General features: G+C 38.6%; 1 protein-coding gene across 1 annotated transcript in view; it reads right to left on the bottom strand.

The window, feature by feature from the left end:
• Positions 1 to 23633, bottom strand: part of itga1 (integrin, alpha 1) — a 41847-nt gene that overhangs the window by 7831 nt on the left and 10383 nt on the right. Inside the window, exons 4-23 of the mRNA XM_023823080.2 lie at positions 22935 to 23023; positions 22539 to 22653; positions 21281 to 21408; positions 20364 to 20512; positions 19496 to 19646; positions 19158 to 19332; positions 18416 to 18489; positions 17685 to 17829; positions 17154 to 17296; positions 15660 to 15803; positions 14742 to 15002; positions 12343 to 12473; positions 10289 to 10449; positions 8118 to 8260; positions 6673 to 6783; positions 6095 to 6171; positions 5598 to 5724; positions 2818 to 2895; positions 2643 to 2728; positions 85 to 168 (exon numbers count right to left, since the gene is read on the bottom strand). Coding sequence (XP_023678848.1) covers positions 85 to 168; positions 2643 to 2728; positions 2818 to 2895; positions 5598 to 5724; positions 6095 to 6171; positions 6673 to 6783; positions 8118 to 8260; positions 10289 to 10449; positions 12343 to 12473; positions 14742 to 15002; positions 15660 to 15803; positions 17154 to 17296; positions 17685 to 17829; positions 18416 to 18489; positions 19158 to 19332; positions 19496 to 19646; positions 20364 to 20512; positions 21281 to 21408; positions 22539 to 22653; positions 22935 to 23023 — 2572 coding nt within the window. The remainder of the gene's footprint in view (positions 1 to 84; positions 169 to 2642; positions 2729 to 2817; positions 2896 to 5597; positions 5725 to 6094; positions 6172 to 6672; positions 6784 to 8117; positions 8261 to 10288; positions 10450 to 12342; positions 12474 to 14741; positions 15003 to 15659; positions 15804 to 17153; positions 17297 to 17684; positions 17830 to 18415; positions 18490 to 19157; positions 19333 to 19495; positions 19647 to 20363; positions 20513 to 21280; positions 21409 to 22538; positions 22654 to 22934; positions 23024 to 23633) is intronic.

Below are 23633 nucleotides of genomic sequence, written 5' to 3'. Positions count from 1 at the left end.
CATCCATTACTATAAACACTGCATGGAGAAAATCTTCATTTTGGTAGACCATTACATATTATAGAATTTTAATATCCTACTTACGCTGAAAAACTTAGCCCCGACTCGTACTTAACTGGGATCTTGATGTCCACACTGTTGTCATTAAGATTGGGCTCTTCACTGTCACTGTAAAATAGATAAAATGGCAACATCTCATAAAGAATATTAACCATGCACCTCAAACACAAATCGTGCCTGGGTTAGCTTTTGTAAAGATCATAATGACCCCAGTCCAGCAGGGAGAGTTGCAGTTGCTTGGTTATATTTCACAAGAGTGCCCTCTGTGACCTAAACAGGAAATCCTGCCATATAACAAGCCTTGCAGCTATGTAAACATCCTGGGTCTTGAAGCTCTATAGCACCAAATCACAAAACCTTGTTACTGATCTCACTGTTCTGTCTTAGAAACTGTTTTTCGTCTTTCTCCCTTCTGTATCAGTTTTTCCCTAAAGTCTTTCCCTAGTATTCTCATTTTGTTCTGGTTTCTGTCTCTAATTAGTCTAAGTGCTGTTGTCTCAAGATCATCCACTGTTTCCTGAATTCTGCCTCTCTGTTCACTGAACTCAGGTCTGCACCATGAGTTCTGTCCCCAGTTTTTCCTTCGGCGTGTCGGGAGACAGGCGAAGGCTCGACTACTGCTAATCCTATTTCAACCACATGAACCCAGACAAGTCAGACAAACCACTGCTGATAAGCTATAAGCAGCTTGTGGTTAGCTTGGCTTCTGAGTTGACAGGGAACGTTCCCAGAACGTTAACCAGCCTTATGTAAAGGGCTTCTCAAAGATGGCAGAGAACGTTCTTACTGTGATGTTAATGAAACATTATTTATGTTTTACATTTTAGCAAAGGTTCTGTTAATGTTGGGTAGATAACATTATTACTTGAACATCCTTTTAAAGTAATATTGGAAAATGCTATTTTATGATAAAAATATCATTTTATAGAAGTGCTGTATGTCTATACTGGCAATGCCCAATCCAGCCCTGGACCCATGATCCGTAGAGATGAAGAGCCACAGTGTTTCCCGCTACTCTACTGTGCCCTTTGTATGTTTATACCTTATTAGTCTTAATTGTAGTAGTAGTTGTATACGTTCCGACAACATCAGGAAAACTGGACACTTTAAACGTTTCCATACCTAAAATGCAATGTCTGGTAAACGCTACGAGCACAAAAAATCGTTAGCTGGATTGCTACCCTCCCTGAGGAGGATTTAATGGAGTTGGGAGAAGCAGCAATGGGAGATGAGACAGGTGGGTCAGCATTAATCATACGGCTTTACTCTTTTACTCCTCCAGAAATAGTGCCTCTTTGGCTGAGCCCACCCCTCCCAGTGCACCACTCTCAATGACTCACTGTTCCTCCCTCACTGAACCATGTAAATAGCCTCACAAATACAGCACTGTTCTCCAGCCGGCGTGCTCCACATTCCTGGATCCCACTGCCTTGCAGCACCTTAATAATGAATCTTATTAACGCTGGGTTTTTGGTATGGATCCTGTTGCTATCTTGCACCTTGTGTCTTGCTTTTGCCCTTTTGGTGGTGGTTTTGGTCTCTTAATCGTAAACATCTCTGTCCAACACTCTGTCTCCTGTTAATCCCCAGGGCACCATCGCCTCAGGTCCTCCAAAGTCACCCTGATTCTGCTACTCAGCTTATTGACCTGTGCTTAGCCTGCCCGGTTTCACATGGGTCCACCCTTGCGTACCCCATCTGTGCTGTGGAGCACTGTTCAGGGTGAAATACTACCTCGTGTGTGATCATACAAACTGGATGGATTAAGCCAGTGATTAGTTAAAGGGGCAGTTCATCCTGAAACTGAAAAAAATTATGTTTAAGAGGGGCTTTGGTGCTATCTATCCTTCTAGGTTGTTCTGCTGGGAGATGCCTAGTTTTGAAGATATTGCTTGTATAAATGTGGGGCTTCCCTTGAATATAATGGGAGTGAATGGCATTCTTTCTGTGGTGATTAAAGCGCCAGAAGAAGTACATTTGAAAAAATCAACAGCAATGTCTCTTAGCAGAAATCATGACCTGGTGACTCAAGATAATTCACAGACTTTGTAGTGAGGAATTTAATGTAGGAACTATTTTCTTGTACTGAACTCCACACACCAATTGTATCTCTGTGCAGAAGATACGAGCACGAGCACCCTGCCAATATCTTCTGGGCAATGATAGGATTGGTGTGTGGAGTTCAGCAGAAAAAATAGTTCCTACAGTAAACTGCTTGCTACAATTATCTTGAGGGTCATGATTTCTGGCAAGAGACATTGCTGTTGGATTTTTTAAATGTAATTTTCTGGCACTTAAATCACCACAGAAAGAATACCATTTAAAACACACCTTTTTCAGCTTTAGGGTGTACTGCCCCTTTAAATAAATCTGGCATACGTGATAATTCTGTCATTGCAGAAGAGAAATGCATGTTAAAATACTGGAATACCGACAAGTTCATATGTTTTATATAGCAAACACACTTTCACTTACATATAAATGGTTAAAAAAGCATTATGTTGAGGAAAAGACATTTTCTTTTTCTGTCATATGTGTTCATTTCAATGTAATAATTACACTTTAGTTTTGTAATATATTACCTTATTACGCTGACTTTGATGTCAATACTCACGCATTTCTCACACACATTTGAGGGATTTACTTCAAAGTGAACCTTAAAAGAATCCTGCAATAAAAAGAATCTGCTTAAATCTTAAAAGTTTTAAGCACTGTTTTAACAAAGTCAACAGGAACAAAATTTTGAATTTGACATACCTGCTCATCTGTTTTTAAGAAAGGATATCCAACAGCACAGATTATGTTATCCTTAATTTCACAGTCTCTGTCTCTAGGCTGTCATGAAAACAGACAGGAATTTGGTCATTGACAGTTTGAGATCAAGGATTGTTTGCCACTTTTGTTTTATTAACTAAAAATGAAGTTAAAAAGACTATAAATGCATTGATCAATACTATACTATAAATGCATTGACCAATACTATACTATAAATGCATTGAGCCATGCATTATTATAATATGTGTATTATGCAAAACGTTAAGTACAGTGGTAGCTCAGAACTCGGATTTAATCCTTTCAGAACTCCGGATCGAATCCTAAAAAGTTCGAGTTGTGATCGAATTTTCCCCATAAGAAATAATGGAAAACCAATTAATTGGTTCCCGGCCCCAAAAAATTACACCTAAATATGTTTTTTCTTAGCATTTAAACACAAAATGAACCAGATAAAACAAGAAGAGCATATACTGTACTAAACACATCTAAGCACATTTATCAAAACAGTAATTTGTAAAGTAAGAAAATAAATGTATCCAAACAACGTGTCCTGCACCAATCGTCTGCTCCTTCCGTGTGCCACGCCCCCTCGTTAACCCCGTGTGATCAGCTGTTTCTGGCTGTTGTCATTAGCCCTCTGTATTTCTTACACGTTTCAGTTTGTTTCCCCAGTCCGGTAATTGTATTGTCCGTCTGTGTTTTGCCTGCCTTACCTGTAATTAAAACCCCGTATTCTCCGATACCCTGACGTCTGCGCCTTTGTCTCCGTTCTGCCCCCACTCAGCACAACAATATTATTATAATTAGACATATTAACGGTTTATTATTAATATTAAAATAATGAATAAGAATTCTTTATTTTTAAATGCATTTTATTATATAATAATAATTACTGTTACTGTCTATCATTGTCTAAATGTATTTTTACTGTCTAAATACATGTATTCAATTACAGTTTTTCTCCATTGGTTTGGCTCATTTCTTGAAACCGAGATGACATTCTCAAAATAACATGGACAAATCTCCAAACCACCTTGCAATTGTTCACAACAGAATGTCATTTCTCATTGGTTTTATCAAATTGCAAATGCTTTAGTACATGTCTCAAGTGACTTTTTTTCAAATGATTATGTACAAGTAGCTACAGTTAGCACAATGAGCCCACATTTAGCACATTTTCCAAATAAATAGATCTTGCTGATCTAAACTGATTAGTTGATTTTTCAGTGAAATGGTTACTCTCTCCAAAACATATTAGCATGGTTTCATTGTGTAAGTCATCATATGCACAATTGTCTGTTCAACTGTCAAAATTAGTCAAGGATATAATACCATGAAAGAATTTCTTGGAACATTTGATAAATTTATGACAGTAATTGACAATCAATCAGGTGAAATTAGAACTAACGAAGGAGCAGTTGGCATTCACGCCGTTTCTTCCCTCGCTGCATCGCAAGAGAAAATATCCGTTGCGATGTGGATGAGAATTTATGGCCTAACAGAGAGCAGCGCGTCGATGGCCAGGAGGATGAGGATGGTGGCCAGGAAAGAGAGGGTGACAATGGCGACCACTGAAAATATTACTGTACTATAGTTCTGAAACTTTATTTACAGTATGGTAGGCTAGAGTTTTTTTTTGTTTTTTTGTTTTTTGTTTGTGTTTATAACTGTTCACATTTACAGAATCCTGTATACGTTTTCTTTTCACAGTATGTTCTCTAATGTTAACATTTCTTTGTACGAATAAAAATGTTTACAGTTTCCTTGAGTATGAGTGGTTTATTGGAGGCTGCTTTTACTGTAAAATCTTTTAGTTTTATTCATAGTTGTATTCTGTTGCTAGACCTGTGCCTCAGTGACAAAACGTCTAAGCATTTTGACTTGCAGTGCTTAAACAATGCCAAAGGTATAATGCATTTTGGGGGCATTGAGTATTTATTTGAGAAGGATATTTAGTTTTGACACATGGATAAACTGTTTTGGGAGAGATATGAGCTTTTGCAGGGGATCCATGGTGTTGTGCTAAACCATCCAGGTTATTTTGACAAAAGCACTAAATGAATGCACATGTGCCAAGGCAATTGAGAAGGATCTGTGCTATTTTGACTGTACTGACCTTTTATATGGGAAAGGAATCTGCTTTTGAAGCATGGATGAAGAGTTTGGGGAAAGATATTTGATTTTGCTAGTGAGCTATAATGTTGAGCAGAACTGTAAGACTGTTTGGCCAAATGACCTTATGGTTTTGAGAATGTCATCTCGGTTTCAAGAAATGAGCCAAACCAATGGAGAAAAACTGTAATGTAAACATGCACGGTGCTATCACAGCAAATGCCAGGCTGAGACTGAAGCCTTACCCATTGTTTCCGCTGAGAGACTTGCAGCCTGACTCATTTCCCCGCGCGTACAAGTTCTTAGGTCTGCGTTCACGCTTCGACTTCTGAGATTCAGATAGAGCTCTAGGTAATTTTTTTTTTCGAACTGGTTTTTAAGAAATTTGAGTTCTAATGAGTTCGAGAACTGAGGTACCACTGTATTAATGTGATGTTTTGCTTCTTTAAGATACCAAACCATGAAATTTAATTTTTACTACCACAAATCATTTGAATTTTATTATGCCGATATGTTTGTAATAGAACCAATTCCCCCAATTAACCAATTAGCACATGAGGAAAGAACAGAAAGGTTTATAGATATAACATTTTTTATATAATTCATAGAGTTAACATATAAAATGCAATGTGTCTGAAAAAGAAACATACCTCTACTTTTATATAGTTGATGTTCTTAGAGGGTGTTAGTATAACCTTTGTGTTGTAGGCGCTATCTTTGCTGTTTCTGACCTTAACTTCAACGTGGAATTTTTCTTGATTCGCTTTAATGACAAGGCTACGAAAGAAAGATTCCATGAGCGACACGTTCATGAGGTGTTTCTTTTCATACTTACCTCTAGAGGGAGCAACGCTCTAATTTACCATTTTAACATCAAGTACTGACTCAGAAAAGACTGAAATAGGGGTATATCCTTAAAATATTCTTAGAAATACTATATTAATTTTAGCATACATTCCATTTCCTTTATATAATATATGACATAATATATTAAGTATGTGTCATACTACACTGTATATCACTCAGTGAATTGCTGATTCAATACACCTACAATAGTCACTAAAACATGAACATATAAATGTATACATGGTATGTGTATTCCTTGGCTCTAATTAAGTACCAGCAAAAAATATATTTAAAACCTTACTCTGTTATATTTGCTGTAGCTTTCAGATGAAGGTCGGTGATACACTTTTCATTGTTTCCACAGTCAACTAAAGCAATCTAGGAAAGAATATGGAAAAGTTCAAGTCCTGTGGATCTTTAAAGTCAAAGAGGAGGCACATAAACAGAATCCTTTGAGATTTGTTCAGAACTGGCTAGAAGTCATTCAAAATAACTGCACTACCACTTCTCACCTTCATCTGCCCATCATAACCTTACCGTCAGGTGTCATAAGTCACATGACAATGAGATTTCAGTTGAATTTTGCTATTTAGTGAATTTGTACCTCCGTATAATAATTCTATATCATTAATTACTGACTAACACTCAACAAATGATTGTACTATGAAAAAACACTGAATTCTAACTCTCAGTTCTACAAGAAAAAACACATTCACTCTACTAATTCAGTTCAGTGTTGCTGCTATTACAAGGCATTTAAAATGTATGAAAGTGCCAGTTATTGTGACAGCATAAACATTAGGCCTAATATACTTCACACCTGATTTATAGAGCAACTGTTATTGCTTTAACAGAAATGACAAAGAAAACACATCTTACTGTCTTATTGAGAGATGTTGGTAAATCCCCATCCAAGACTGGGCCCTTATCCTTATTCACTAACTCAAACACCAGTGAGATCATAACTGGGTCCCTGAAGTCCAGTTTATCCTGCAAGACAAATAAAAAAATATACATCCTGTTTTAAATATTCATTTTATGCTGACATAATTGTCCACTCCAGCTTGAATAAATTGTTTCAAGACCTCATGGAAGATTCACCTGTAAAGTGTCATGTTGTAGAATCTATCCTGCATCACTGGTGTCAGATATCATTCAGTGATCTTGTTAGTATAATATAATGAGATAAACAAACAATACAATCTTTCAACATATGCTGGTCATCCCCTGTGCTACAGCTGCTTGGCTGTTTACCGAAAGCTATCAGAAAAGGAATGTGGGGTAATTTCTCCAAGGCAGACTGTGGACTATTTTGTGGTGTTTTAGCTTTTTCTTTGATCATTCTCGCTCTGTTTCCGATTAAAGTAAATGTTGTCTGGTGAAAAATCTGTTGCATTTGCCTGTTTTGTTTCATGTGTACTGTTCTTAAAACATAATCTGCAGTTTTTTTATTGGCACAAGAGCACATTTAACTTAATATGCAGACTTAATGGATGTTGACAAACATGACCAGATGCAATCTTTACACAACCATATAAAATGATAATTTGTTTTGCCTGAGTTGGGCATTGCTTGGAGTGGATGGGGGAATGGGTCCTTTAAGGGTCATCTGTTCTGTCCCCTTTTCCTAGAGTTATGACCAGTTTGCTATGAAGTCATTTGTTTACCTTGTTCGCAAATGACTGGTCACAGTGTGCTATGGAGGACGTCTAAAACCGCCTGGAGAAGCGTTGCCCATAACAAGTACCTAACATGCCCCCAAGACATATTCATGTTGAGAGGTAGTAAACAAAAACCTGACTAAAAAGAATCTAGAACTGTATTCAGAATTCATTATGAGATTTTTGTTACACGGTATTTTACTGCTTTTTTTGTAAGAACGCGGCCCTCTATTTTTCTATAAATCCCACAGAATTTAGTAGAAAATCCCTGCGTGAGACCTAATGCCAAAATACATAATAAAATTACATAAGCCTTTCTCTCAAAACACATTTCACACATCCTCTGATTAATTACTAGCATGATAGCTTGATGCATGGAAGCCTCCTGAGATAATAGCTGGAATGCGACAATGATCCCATGGGCTTTCTTAAGACCCAGCTCAACAGAGAAACACGGGAAGTAGGCAGTAACATAGGCGCACCCCTCTTTCAAACTTCCACTCATTGTCGTTCAGAGGAAAACTTTCTTGTCAGAGGAAATCAAGACAGAGGACACAAAGCTGAGCAATGCAAGGTGACAAAGTGAAATTCAGGCATAAACTCTATCATTTTAATGCTAATTCTAAATTAACACCTCAGGAAAAGGGAATATGATTTACTTGCCAACATGTAGAATTTGTGTTCCCCACAAAAGCTGTCCTTGTTGGATATCCTTTTCTGCTCAAGCACTTTCCTTTCTGTGTTATTTACAAACAATCCTCTTGAAACTGCTCTGAGGGAGTCTAATGTCAGACTGTATTGCATGTCTGAAGAGCGAGAGAGAGAGAAACTCATAAACCACAAGTGACAGCTAATATGAAAGTATCACTTAAGTGCTAGCAACAAATTTGTTCTGTTACCTTGTTACACTTTATTGTACCACGGCATTGCTAAATATTATTTTCATACTGGTCCAGAAATGTCACATGACTATCATAAATAAGCATTCATTCTTATCACCATAATTTGTCTTGTTTTTCAAATTGTAAGTGCCCATCTGTTGACAGTTTCTATGGTACTCAATGGACCTGCCACTTCCAGTGAGTTGATGTTCTATCCTTATAGGGACTATATTTTTAAGAGCACATTGAAACGCCATTAAATGCTAATGGAAGAATTCCTCTTTGTTCGTTAGCCATGGTGTAATAATGACAACTTGGTGTAATGCACCATCTTTGGCTTGATCGATCACACCTCATTGTTATTTATCCATTACATAATCAATGACCCAGACAAGTATTCATAGTGTAACAATTATTGAAAAATACAATTCAGAAACTGATCAAAATACTATTTTGTCCTGAATTTGTACACAATATAATTCTTTCAGCAAAGAACTGGTTAACGAGCACAGTTTATACTGTCTTCGGTAATGTGCACAAATTTGTGTTTCTAAATTGCCTAATGTGTATTTGCCTAGTAATATATTGGCATCCTGTCCAGACTGTCACCTACCCAGTGTCGCTTGAGTTGAGTTCTAGGCTCACTCTGACCCTATACTAGATGATGGATGAATCCTTATATTGACCTTTTAATGAAGATTGCATATTTCCTATAAAATACTTTACTTTTCTATCTAGTCTGTCTTGTCGGACCACCATCGGCATGGGCAATGAACCTAAAGGGTTGATGGTTTTGGAAAAGAGGAATGTTACATCATTGGCAGGAAAGGAGCCAGTACAGGAGCTAGAAAGAAATTAGCTGGTTATAATTACAATGGAGTCTCTCCTGCACTCAAGCTCCTATGAGGGATAACTTCAGGTGCATGTGGGGATGCTCAAGTCCCTCCCTGAGGGTTGTTCAGTTTAAGTTTTTTCTATCAGTCAAGAGTTGCCTACATGCAATTGTGAGTTGCAGAGAAGTAAACTTTGACTGTGTATTCCAAGTACCCAGCTAAGGGTGAACTTCCTATAAAGATGAACTCTTAAATAGCCCTGCTGTCGTCATAAAGGATGACTTCAATGCATACATGGGGAACATTGCATCTTACTGGGTAGGCATAATTGGGAGGAATTGCTTACCAGTTGAGAACTGTTATTGGACTTCTGTGCAAAACCAAGGATTGCCCCTACCAAACACCATTTTCTAATACAAAGATACTCATAGGTATGTCATGGTCTGCCTGGGAAAGTTAGTTTAAAGCATTTTCAAGCATGATCTGCAGTGACCAGTCCTAGGATGCAGGAGGAGTAATGGAGATCCCAGCCTGGCCGTGGAACCGTGGACAGACTCTTCTCCTTCATGCAGCTGTGTGAGGGTTGTGGGAATATGCTAATACAGTGTCACATGTTTTGTAGATTTGGAGAAAGTATATGAACACATGTTCTGGAACATGTTGAATTGACTGATCCCCGGTCAAAGAAGTAACAGAGTAAAGCAGTAAGAGAGAGCTGTATTTACACAGGACAAACTCTGAAAGGAGATGGAATGAATCATTTCAATGAATGGCCACTGCGCTATTCGGTCTCTGTGTAATGTAATAAGGGGGGTGCCTGCATACTAGGCTCAAAGTCATTTAGTCTGGTGAGGATGTCATGGGACAGACTTGGCTGGAAGGGCATCTGGAGCCAGGGGCTAAGACCTCCAATTTTCACTTGAACAATAAAGACCTGCTTTTTCAGGCCCTTAGTGATGGAGTTTAAGTACTTTGTGATATACCTGTGATGTGCCTGACCCACAGAGTCAAATATAGCCCCTGTATATGCATATACTGTAAACTTACTTGTGTACTGGATAAGTGTTTATGGAAGATGGTTGGATAATGGACGGATCAACTGATTGACATACAAGCTTACCGGTGCTAAAACGGTCTTCCTTTTCAGACTTGACAATGTATCCAAAGCATACTGTGATGTTGACACAGCCGCTGTTCTTCCTAGAAGCTCCACATGTTTGCATGTTAATTTTATCAGGTTGAAATGACATATTAGCCCTGAGCTGGGCAACATCCCGAGACCTGAAAAAATAATTTACATATTAGGCATATATGTCTTCAATTCTTGGTCAAATGTATTATAGGAATTAAAAAAAAATTCCAATGACAGTTTTTATGCTAAATATTGATGAGTACTTCATTTTAAGTCAAGTGTTAATATCTGGCAGTTAGTATTATAAAATAGGATGACCAGAAAACATTGCTACCAATGGACATGGTAGTCAGATATTCAGGACACTGTCAGTAATGTTCCTAGGAAACAATGAAGTGAAGTGTTCCTTTCTGTATAATCTGTTCATTTTGTTTAGAATGTAAAAAATAGTGCAAGCGTGATCTGCAGCAGGTATCTGTCACAACTTGAGGGACAAAGAAGTCGAGGGCTGGCATTATGGCGAAATAAACGGGGTTTATTGAACTAAATGTACAAAATCTAGAAAGAAACAGGACCATGAAGGATCCAAAATGAGAGGACTGGAAACAAAGGAGAACACAGGAAGGTTTGACGTTAATGTCCGGACTGGGACTGATGAGACAAACAGGTACTGAAATACAGGGATTAACATGGGGTAACAAGCACCAGCCGTAGCTCATTAAGGCCACATTATGGAGGAGACAGGAGGGTCAGGCATGTAGGATGTGACAGTAGCATGTAGCAGAAGAGGTATCTGTGTTGTTTTGTATACAGAATGTGTCCATGTATTATTGCTTTACCCTACTGTAACCTTAAGTACTTTGAAAAATTAATAATTGTATTCTTACCTGCTGTGGAAAGGTCTTTATGCCTAATTGGGGTTGGAGCTCTGCCCATTTATATAATGTGCAGGCAGCCACATGACATAATAAACATTCCATGCAAATGGAAACCTTTGGTCTATTCCATCAAGAATTAGATAAGTACAGTACTAAGGATTCTATATGTTTCATAATTTTTTTTTAATGCAATTCTGACTAAAGAAAGATGAACAGGAACCAGTAATAGAAATGACTAATGGATGTGCTATCTTAACAGTATCCCTCAGAAAAAGAAAAAAAAAATACAATTAAGAAGCCTTCAAGAGAAAATTATCGCTTCAAACTTAAATGACCTTCATGCCAAACAAGGAGAATAAATACCTAGAAGCAATGATTTTCTTAGATGTTAGAAATGTGTTATGTTCAACAGAAACCATTCACAAAGTGCAGTATTTTATCCTGCTTAAACTTAGGTAGGGAATCGATAAAAATACTGTACAGCACCTGAGAGCAGGGTGACTGGAAACATAAACGAGAAACCAGAGTTTCAGGTTCATTTTTTTTCAATATTATAATGAATAAAAATACTTTAGCAGTTTCACAGAATGATGACAACAAGACACATTAAAAATGTGCAGAGAAGACTCTATTTCACAAAAGTAGGGTAGTTATTCACTAAGTGAGTATATATGACACATAAAACAATGCACAAATTTGCTGCAGCTGAAAGAATGACATTTGATATAATTATATACAGTATATATATATATATATATATATATATATATATATATATATATATATGTGTGTGTGTGTGTGTGTAGTCTTTTAGTAATTCTGCTATTTAGTTGGCTTATGAGTGACAAAGTACTAACAGAGTAGAGCAGTAAGAGAGAGCTGTATTTACACAGGACAAACTCCGAAAGGAGATCGGCACAAAGGCTGAATCTAAGCACGTCACCTTTATGCACTTGATCTCACTGTGAGTGCTACTCTGTACTGAAGCAGTATCTTTGCATGCACAGTTCCAATTTTTAAACCTTTGCAACTTGCTCCGTAGACCAACTGAAGCACCCTTATTATTCAAAGGCATGTTTCCTAACTCACCACTGCTAAAACCCTTCAAATGTGATGGAAAGGTTATTCAGGAAATAAAGGTGATTTACAGCGCATAGTACCAACCAAAAAAGGGCAGCTCCTCCAATTCCTCCGATTGTAACATCAGTAATCCCATCTCCATTTAGGTCAAGGACTCCATGGATTGATTGACCAAAAAACTTCATTTTTTCCCCATCTCCGCCAGATGCTATTCTCTACAAGTCAATGGAAAAGAAAAGATTTAGCAGCAAAAATTGACCAATGATGCTTGTTTGGTGAATATATTGTGAAAAAATAAACATTACTTAAGTAAAGACTTGGCCAAACAGTTGACGGATAAGACTATACGTTACTGTAAGGTGTTGTAACGTAAGATCCATGCTTTGTAGTGTGAATGTATGGAAAACAGCAGGCCTGAATACAATAGCTGGAGGAGTCTCCATGCTGACCAGCTGCAAATACCTTCAATCTGCCTGTTTCGGCCCATTTTCTCAACATTTCTCAAATCAGCCATTATTGTACCATTGCCAGAAACACACGTGCCAGTAACCTGAATGATTTCCACCCAGTTGCCCTCACCCCATCCATCATGAAATGGTTCTTTATGAACATCGAAGCCGTTAACCCATTAATGAGCAAACAGATCCACCGGGGAGGCCATCTTCACTGCTTTTCATACTGCTCTAACCCACCTTGAACACCACGGGACATATGTTAGGATGCAACTCATTGACTATCACTTTCAAGATAATCGTCCCAAAAACGATGGTCCCCAAATTACTGCACCTGGCCGTCCCCCAGTCCCTCTGCAGCTGGATTCCTGACTTCCTGACAAACTGCCCTCAGAAATTTAGGTATAGATCCCATCAATCCTCAGCCCTGTTATTTAAAATTGGTGTACTCCAAGGCAGTGTGCTGAGCACTATTCTTTATGCCCTCTATACCCATGACTGTGTACCCACCCACATCACAAACACTCTCCTTAGTTTATGGATGGCAAAATGGTGATCACTACAGGGAAAAGGACCCGAATCGGTTATCTAAGCCCCGTTTTGAAAGTCTGGCACTCATACGCATTAATACCAAGAAACTCATCAGCAGCTTCAGAAAACATAGTGAAGACATTGTTCCATTCTATACAAATGGTGACTTAGTGGAGAGGGTTTCCAGTGTCAAATTCCTAAGCAGTCACATCACAGAGGACCTCACATGGACAGCCCACTCTACCATACTCTGCAGTAGCAGTGTGTGGCCTCTGGGGATCGCTAGTCAAAATCTCATGCCAGAATCATTTTATCATTAAGCCTATGACCAAGGCCTTTAACCTCTAATTGCTTCAGTTGTAAGTCACTTAAAAGTGTCTTCTTTTCTCCCTTTTTTTTTTCTTTTCCTCTCTCTCCCTCTCTCTCTCTTCCCCCCTTCTTCTCCTTTGTTTCCCCCCCCCCTCCCTCTCCTTCTTTTGAGGAAGTAAATAAAAATATAAAATAAATAAATAATAAAATAAAATAAATAAATACAAATAAAGTAGTCCTCCGCAGAGGGTGGGTGGAGGAGGGAATATTTATATATATATATATAAAAAAGTATCTACTAAATAAAGGTACTTCCAGAGAACACAAGCAAGTTTCTAGCACTACTTCATTGAGAGTGTTCTGACATGTTGCATTTTGATACACCAGCTGCTCTTCATCAAAGAAAAGCACGAAGGAAGCCAGCTACCTACCATGGAGGACATACACAACACCCGTAGCCTATGGACAGCCACTGACATCAGAAGGGACCCCTGCCCCCACCTTGTAGCACTCTACCATTAGGAAAGTACTATTATGCCTGCACATCTAGACTGCAGAACAGCTTTTTTTCCAGCACCATTATCAGACTGATAGAAGATCGATCCACCAATGTTTCATGCCCGCAGTTACTATGTGTCCAACTGGAAAGGCACTCTGAACTTATGCTTTACAGTTTTTCATTACATTTTCTATATATGTATAACATATTTCATATATATTATATTAAATTTTATATGTATTGTATCTAGCATTATACACTAAACCTAACATATCATGATTTCATACATTTATTCATACTCTTGTCTGTCCATTTCTTTTGGAAGCATGACTCAGGTTGCACATTGCATTTCATTGTTTGATTAAGACTAGTGAGAAAAAAAAAATCTGCATTTACCAGAGGTGAATAGTTCTAGTCCAGAAAGTAAAAATCCAGTTTGAGATTTTGTTTTATCCAACCAATTTAGTAGTGTGTGACTGTAAGTTTTTATACTGGTTGATCGAAACAAACTCCTGGTCTGGATTTTTACTTTCTGGACCTGAACTATCCACCTCAAAGCATTGACATTCATGCATTCATTGCCTGTTTGCAATGTTGAATTTTCCTTACAGTCCCATGTTACCCAATTCAGATAAACTGGTGACTCAAATATGGCAAATAGGTAACAATGACGGCACATTAATCAGGTATACCTGCACAAACTGCTTCTTCAAAGATTTGCCTGCCCCATGGTAAACGTAGACTGCCCCCCGATGATCATTCTCCAAAGGTGCCCCGATCACCACATCACCAAGGCCGTCGAGGTTAAGGTCGGTGACTGAAGCAATCGCAGTCCCAAAACGTGAACCGCATGGTTCGTTTTTGTTGATGGTCTTACAGGAGCTGTGAGAGCGGCTGGTGCAGCATGGCTGAGCAATGGGCTTCAATGTCATCTCATACTCAAACATATCTGTCTGAAAAGACACCAGAACCTTATTCTTGGGTCTACACATCCTAAATATATTTTATTTAAACATTTGTTAGGTATCAGGGCTTGTAGGGCTTCAAGTCTTTGATATTAATACACACACACACACACACACATAGTATCAGTCAGAAGTTTGGACATACCTACCCATAGAAAGGTTTATTTGTAATATTCTCTACATTTGGGGGGGGGGGGGCAGCTCTGTGGGTTGGGACTCAGAAGGTTTCCGGTTCAAATCTCTGGGTGATTCCATCACTGGGCCCTTGAGCAAGACCCTTAACCCCAATTGCTCCGTGAACTGAATGACCCTACTTTCTCCTCTATACCAGTTTCATGAGATGGCCTCCTGGGACGCTTTTCCAGCTGTCCTGAAGGAGGTCCACATACACACAGAGCACTCACGGCTGCTTTGCCTTCACTCTCTCTTCAAACGCCACCAAAACTATTAGACACAGTAAACAATTCCTACTGTCTTTCGGTCAGGTGACCAGGTCATGTGATGCAATACTATCACTCTCCTTTGGACGTGGCTTTGTGTGTCCAAACTTTTGAATGGCATTATATAAACAACTTTTTTTAATGATGAAATACATAAAAAATAAAGAAGCTTAAAGAAATAAAACAAGGTAAGCAGCAAAACTACCTCATTAATCTTGTAAACGTAAACTTGACCTTGTTCATCCCTTTCTGGGCCCATGTACATTGGAGCTCCAACAAGAAGGATGTCTGTGTAAGTGTCATTGTCAACATCGACAGTCTGAAGAACACTGCCGAAGTATGAACCAATCTATGTACACAACAGACAAATCATTGAATTAAAAAAAACATTTTTGCATCATTGATATTATTGCAATAACTTTGTTAAACCCCATAATTCTCCCTTTTCTTAGTTTTTTCTAGCCTTCATTGCATCAATACTCTTATAACAAAGGTGGAATGACCTATTAAATATTATAATTGCAATATTAACAAAATATTTATCTTTATATTCCTAATGCCTTCATTTTAGGGATCAGTACAGGAAAGTCAATGGAACAATTGTGGCGGATGGTCGCGACAGAGGAGACAGACCCCGGAATGCAGTGTCCAACAGATTTAATATTCCAGCAAGCAATAAGCAATGTTAAAGGGAGCAGGCAAAGTCGTGGTCGTGAGGCAGGCAAAGGGTCGATGTCCAGGAAAGTCAGTCCTACATGGAGTGACGGGACAAGACGACGATGGGAAGGGAAACACAAAGCAGATGGAGGAGCAGGGCAGGACGGAGCAGGCAGGTAGGAGAAGGCAGGTGGATGGAACATGCGAGGCAAGCAGGGCAGGCGGAACAGCAGGGCAGGACGGAGCAGGCAGGGCAGGAGGAACAGCAGGCAGGACACAGCAGGCAGGGCAGGCGGAACAGCAGGCAGGACAGAGCAGGCAGGGCAGGCGGAACAGCAGGGCAGGACGGAGCAGGCAGGGCAGGCGGAACAGCAGGCAGGACAGAGCAGGCAGGGCAGGAGGAACAGCAGGCAGGACGGAGCAGGCAGGGCAGGAGGAACAGCAGGGCAGGACGGAGCAGGCAGGGCAGGCGGAACAGCAGGCAGGACACAGCAGGCAGGGCGATCGGGGAAGACAATAGACAGAAAACCGCTCAGCATTTCACATTAGAACAATGGCAACAATACTTCGCAATGAACCTGGGTCTTAGACAGCTTTAAGAAGTGGGGCAATTAGCTGATGATTGCCTGCCAGTGCTCGGTCCTGCCCTCGTGGGCGTGACAACAATTACTGTTTTAACATTTTTCTTCAGTTACTTATAGGATTGCAGAAGATAGAACACCAGAGAGAACAATACAGCAACCAAATAATGAAGAAGTTAACCTATCCCCCATTATCATATAGTTCCATTTCTTGTTATTCCAATGGAACATTTTCTCAAAAGAAATACATATAATTTGCCAAATGTAATAATTTCAGGTATGGCCTCCTCATAAATGGTTAGGTTTATTTACTCCTCAGCTTTGACAAAAGGTTTTTTAAATATGCAAAATTCATCAAATATTCTCCCCTTGCAGAATGTTGTTTTTAACGTTTTGTGTAGCTTTTTGAATGTGATCCTCTTTGAAATCAACCAAAGAAAAAACGAATATTACAGATGTACCTGTTCTCCTTTCAGGATTTGCTTAATTTTAATATTATTTCCATCAAGCTTATATACAATGACCCGACCAGTGTGGTTATATCGTGGTGCACCTGTAATGTATAATATTCCTTTGGGTCTTGATGCTGATTGGACATCATAACCTAAAAAAAAATGCTGATTAAAATTTATTTGTTTATATTGCAATTATTAATAGTACATCTAAAAATTGCTCAACTTAAAGCAAAGAACTGATTATTAGCAGATAATTTAGTGTATGCCCTTTGGATGTGAAGAATTATTAGTCTAATAATTGCATATTCTGTTGTAGATCAGTCAATAAATCAGTGCAGAACTTAATAAAAAAAAAAAAAAACATCATTCAATGAAGCACATACAGTGTTAAAAACCATAAAATCCGCAATGGTCCCACTGCTTCAACAGACAATTACGTGTTTACAGTTGAATCCGCAAAGAAGATATATTTGTGCATCTACTCATCTCTAAGCTGATGGTGAAAAGCAAACCAAAGCAACACTCTCCAGCACTTACCAACGTACCCTGCCATGCCTTCATATCTCTCAACAGCACGGCTGTGAAATGCATCTTCACCCGGAATGATAAAATCCTGAGCTTTTTTCATTATCACAGTTCCATTCCAATCATATGCCCCAACTGCACCAAACATGACTCCTTCCTAAAGACAACCAGAGCAAATCAATGATGGGGCAGGACTTCCCCTATTCTCTTTTCCTCTGCCACTCTGATATTTGCAGGATTCACATGTAAATCATGAATATGTCTGTAGGGAATTCTAACGTAAGTGCACACCTTAGTTTTGCCCAGATTTTTTTGTTTCACATATTTTCCCAGTTAAAGTGTACTGAGTCTGAGACATATGAAGAATTTGAGAGTTCAAGAGTTACAAAATTCTTCAGTGAATAGATCTCTACAAAAAGTTACAGAGGAAGCTGTTATCAGGGAGGGGGTGGGCGATTGTGGTCTTTGCCAATAACATGACAACACTACAGTCCAGCTGATCAAGCATTACTATACAGTAACAAGGGCCTCTATCACAAAGTCAGATTTATTGCTTAGCGGGATAACTTCGTGGATTTAAGGTACCCCATTTAACGTGGCCTTTATCTTTGTTCACTTACATTTAGCCCAGAATACCTTAAATCTGACAAGTTATCCACGTAAATGAGAAATCCTGCTTCACGACACAGGCCCAAGGACAACTACAACAGTAATACTAAACTATGACTATGGTACTCACTTACTTTTGACACGTGTGTGCTGAATCCAGCTTGAGACATCTCCAGTTTAAAAGATGTAGTGTGGTTCCCTGTTGTACCTAAAAATAAGATTTTTAAAAGACAAAATACAGTATATCAAAATAGCAAAGCAAAACTGCAGCAGCAAATAATAGCAGTAAAAAGTAAAGTTGGAGATAAATCTTGAAATCAAGTACTGTTCCACAAGTTATAATTCCATTTACTACTATTCCATTTAAAGACTTTGCCAAATGGGGCATCAGGGGGGACCGCTAGAGATACTGGGCCCCACGAAAGCATATCATACTGGACCTGTCACTCACGGACCCTTGGAATCGTCCTAACTTTCAGCCCTGTGGGCAGGAGGTCAATAAGACATTCCGCACATATGAAATGTGTAGACTATTTTAATTAAATATTGAACAGAATAACCAAACAGGATTTGTGAGAATTACAAATACATTTCTGGCATATCACAGAAATGCTTTCTGCATTCATCTGAATTCAGTGGTATGGGGGATACATGGATGGATGAATATTGATTCTTAAATACTGATGAATGTGTAGCTCTGTGAAGTGTTGCAAAGCAACCAGATGAAACAGGAGCTCTTGCATTATGCTTGGTTTACATGTACCAAATTAAACTAAATTGCAACAACTAAGTGAAAGCAAAAGGAACACATTTGCAAACAGAAGCTAGTTTCATGTACGGGCTAAGAATAGAGCGAACGCATTGAGAGTCTTTCACCTTCCAAAGCAAAGATTTTGCTGCCCAGCGATTCAGTAATGTTTAACAAAGCCACCTCATCTGACACATTAAAGAAATGATCCTGAATTGGTGGACTGGCTATAGACTTAATCTCCTTTATAAATGTTTCGATATCCTTTTCAGATTTCCTTTGTCTGTAATAATCACCAAGAACCTAGAGCAAAATATAAAATTAGACACCATTAATTAGTTTTTGTAATTAACTAAATGAGAAAAATCAATACCTAATTGGCTAAAATGTGAAAAAATGATGTGATAAGATACATGACAAATAAGATGAGTTAGTCATGCTATTGTACTGAAACCATTCTACTTACAGCAATTGAAAATCTCTCTATCCCATCCTCATCACACTCCTTCATAGCTTGCTTATATTTATAATTGTCATGGGATTCTCCGTCTGTGACGATGACCATGACCTTCTTGACGCCTGGCCGAGCTCCCCGTTCCTTTGTGAAGGCCTCTTTTCTAAAAAAAAAAATTAAAAAAAAAAAAACAGTTCTAGTTTCAGATTCAAATAACTGGTTAGCAGAGGTGGCTATGTCAAGTTCAGAAAGCAAAATCCAAACCAAGATTTTGTTTCAATCAACCTTTGACTATGACTCTTTATCATGAGTTGAACAAAATTTCGGTCTGGATTTTTGCTTTCTGGATATGAACTATCTACCTCTGCTGGATAGCTGCATAATGTTCTTCTATGTGTGTTAGTAAATCAGGAAATATATGCATGAAATTGCAGAACGATTTTGTACATTTTGCTATAGTACGTTTTACTAGATTCAGAGTAATGTAGTTAATGATGAATGGGAAAGCCAAAAAGTTTTCTGTACTTTCATCTCCAGTCATATAAAGTATTGCATTTTTATTGTACTGGTTGTTTCAATTAATTCTAATACAAAAATTGCTAGTGTAAAATGTATAACTAAGCTCACAGTATGAATGCAATCGTAAAATACTCATGAAAGTCTGTTTTTGTCTGCAATAAAATAATCTATCCACTTAGTTCAACTAAAGCTGTGTTGTCCATCAAGTACTAAAGATCAAAATCATATCTGTCCCACATCATTAGTGCACATCATGCAGTGAAAATCAGGCTTACATAATTACCAAAGTTATATCTTGTGTCAGGTGTACATGTTCCACAGAAAAATATGTACTTGCATAACGGCGTCACAGAAACAGTACCTGGCTGTCTCAATTGCGAGGAATGTATTCGTCTTTGTTCCTGTTTTTTGAGGAATCTTACTGGCTTCAGCCACAAGATCTTTGGTGTTATTGAACTGGCTGAGATTGAAGACATGACTAACTTCATCACCATAAGACACTATTCCTACCTGTGAGACATGATATTTTCATGCTGTTAGTCATCAAAGCAGATTAAAACCAACCTTAAAACCTGTGTCTGAAAGACATTATCAAGGTAACCGAAGCAGATGCATTCTTTCTTAAAAACAGAGTAAAAAATATTTACCAAAATATTAAACCATGTTGTGAAGTGAAGGGAAGAAGGAAGCAGATCCCTGGTTGCGGGAGACCAGCATGTTTATTGAGGAGCCGAAAGGCAAGAAAGCCAGAACAGGAGACGAGAATTGTAGTTGGGTCGAAAGCCAGAAGTCAGGAGTCAGGTAAGTGAGTCCTAGAGAGATGCATGGGGCGAGGAGACGGCGGGGAAGCGGGGTCGACAGAGAGGGACAGGTAGGGAGGTCGGGTGAGGCAGGCATGCAGAGCAGGTGAGACAAGCAGGTCAGATGCAGCAGGCAGGGAAAAAGAGAGAGAGAGAGAGACAAGAGACAAGAGTTATAAGGTATATAAGTTAATGTTGCGATACATTGACAACAATACTTTGCGTCACTGGTAGTGTTCGATCTGCTTAACAACCAATGATGACACAATAGGTGTAATGAACATCACCACAAAAACATGGTGTAACAGCAGATTGTCGTGATTATATGAAAAGAAATTGGTAATATGTCAATTACTAAATTATCTTTTGATTTCATTAACAACATTTATGACATATACTGCAATGTTATTTAATTTTGTTCTAAAATCAAACTGAAATGGATGTGAGACAGCATGAAAACCATAATAAATGATTATACCTGGGAGAGTGTTGGACCGACATCAATATTCATCAAAAACTTCACCAAAAACTCTTTTATACTAGACCAAGGATAGATGCTGTTTGAACCATCCAGTACCATCACGATGTCCAGTTTATTGTCACAGACTTGAGCAAAAAGAAACAAGCACATGTATTAAGTGTAGCAGCTTATAACTGTAATGCTGCTACTGTAAATATATGTTGTATTAGGGCTGCTCTATTATGGCATGATTATTTAACATGATTACTCATTGACTTTGGAAATACAATGCATTTATTGAACTATTTAACGGGGGGATTTCCTTGAAGTCTAAATATAATTCAACTGAGAAACAAATAAAAAGGGGCTAGAAAGGGGGGTGCTGGATTTACAACAGAAGACATAATGGAGCATGACTACAAAATTAAATGTGGCACAATAATCAACTTATCTTGATTATATTGTTTGAACAAAATCGTAGTTGAAATTAAAATTCATTAATTGCCCAGACCTATGGTCTATATACATTTTACACACACACACACACACACACACACACACACAGACACACACACACACGCACGTGTAGGGTAAACATATCCTTATGGGGACCGCTCATTCATTTCAATGGGAAAAATGCTAACGCTAACTATGACAACCTTAACCCCCACCCTGCCCTAACCATAACCATAAGTAACCTAACAAAATACAAGAGCTTTTGCATTTTTAGTTTTTTCATAGCAGTCACCGTTTTTATTAAATAGAGTTTTCCCTTATGGGGACCAGGAAACCGGTTCCCATAAGGGAAAAAAAACGGATATTTATCACGTTATGGGGACATTGTGTCCCCATAAGGATAGGTAAACCCGCTCGCACACACACACACACACACACACACACACACATACATAGGAACATTTATGCTACACTTTCAGGCAGTAACAAAAACCTCTTATGTCTTAGTAACCATGATTTCTAAGCAGTGACCAATGTTTATTTATGGGACAAGAAAATATTACTCAGAGCTTCTTCAGTATAGCTCCCAAGTCAGTACTTTTTTTAGAGCCCCGAGACATATAAACAGCCAGCGTTTACCTTAAGTCATGGCTTGCACCTTGTATGGAAAGGCTAAAAGGACAACTCTTCCCTAAACGGGTAATGTCGGCGGGGAGGCAGAACAGTTTACTCTTTCTGGTATGCACTTGTGTGCACTGGACTGCACACCTCCCACTGCACACTCAGAGCACAAAGAAGGGTGTGCTTGCACCCAGCATACCTTGCAGTGGAGGGGAGATGGAGTTCATGACCTGAAATGAGGCACTCACGTTGGAACATATTCCGGTGGTGTACTGCTGACTTCCACACTTCCGGGCATAAAGCGGCCCGCAGGCCTGTCAAGGGAAAATTAACAAAATGTTGAGAAGCTACATAGAATGTTGAGCAACAGGCAAGTTGTGTGTAGATCTGCAGAAGATCATTTTTAATATGTAACATCACAGTTTTAATATGTAACATCAGCATCTCCACCTCCTACACCTACACCTACTATTCTGATGAGGTGTTCTGTTACAATGTTCCAGTGCCTCCGAACTGACAGATTATGTTTTTCAAGGATAATAATACAGTATTAAAAGCACATGCAAATATTGTAGTTCTGCATTAATTCCCATACCAGAAATCCTCCATCTGGATTTGTTACTAAAGTTGCTCCCATGGTCATGTTATCTTTGACTTCATTTGAATCAGGAATGGTTGTATTTTCTAGGGAAATATAAATAAATCAAATAACCCAAAAAAATGTCCTATAAAAAAAGAAACAATTACACAGAATAGCAGCAGTTCCCATAAGAGAATGTACTGCCTTCCATTCAAATGCTTACTTTACACTTGAAACAGCAACTAATAGGCCTACCACAGCAATTTGCAATATTTATAAAAATTAAGTTTTCAGAAGTGGGAGTAGCATATAGCGGAAAATCTCACAAAAATGCAGGCAATTCTGCTAGACAACGCGAGTAATATGAAAAAAGCAATGTATGATTTAGGAGTCGGTAGATTGGGCTGTTTGCACACTCGCTTCAGCTTGAGATACACGAGGGGCTGCGATCGCAACGAAGTGTAATAAGTGATGTTGTTGCCAGTGGGAGATACTGTAAATTGTCGGGCGCATACTCGCTTGGAAGATATTGAAATTAAGCTGCAAATGCTTCAAAAACACTTTTAAAACAATATGCACAAACCAGGTGGAACAGTACATTATGTACGTGTCTAGTAGTTTAATGTTACTTAACAAAAACTTAAGGTTTTTGGCATATATTTTTTATTTGTATTTATCAGTTTAAACAGAGCTCTGGTATTGCATCGGTACTCA

This window comes from Paramormyrops kingsleyae, chromosome 7 (assembly GCF_048594095.1).
Source record: "Paramormyrops kingsleyae isolate MSU_618 chromosome 7, PKINGS_0.4, whole genome shotgun sequence".
Classification (NCBI taxonomy): domain Eukaryota; kingdom Metazoa; phylum Chordata; class Actinopteri; order Osteoglossiformes; family Mormyridae; genus Paramormyrops; species Paramormyrops kingsleyae.
This window is presented reverse-complemented; position numbering and strand designations above follow the sequence as displayed.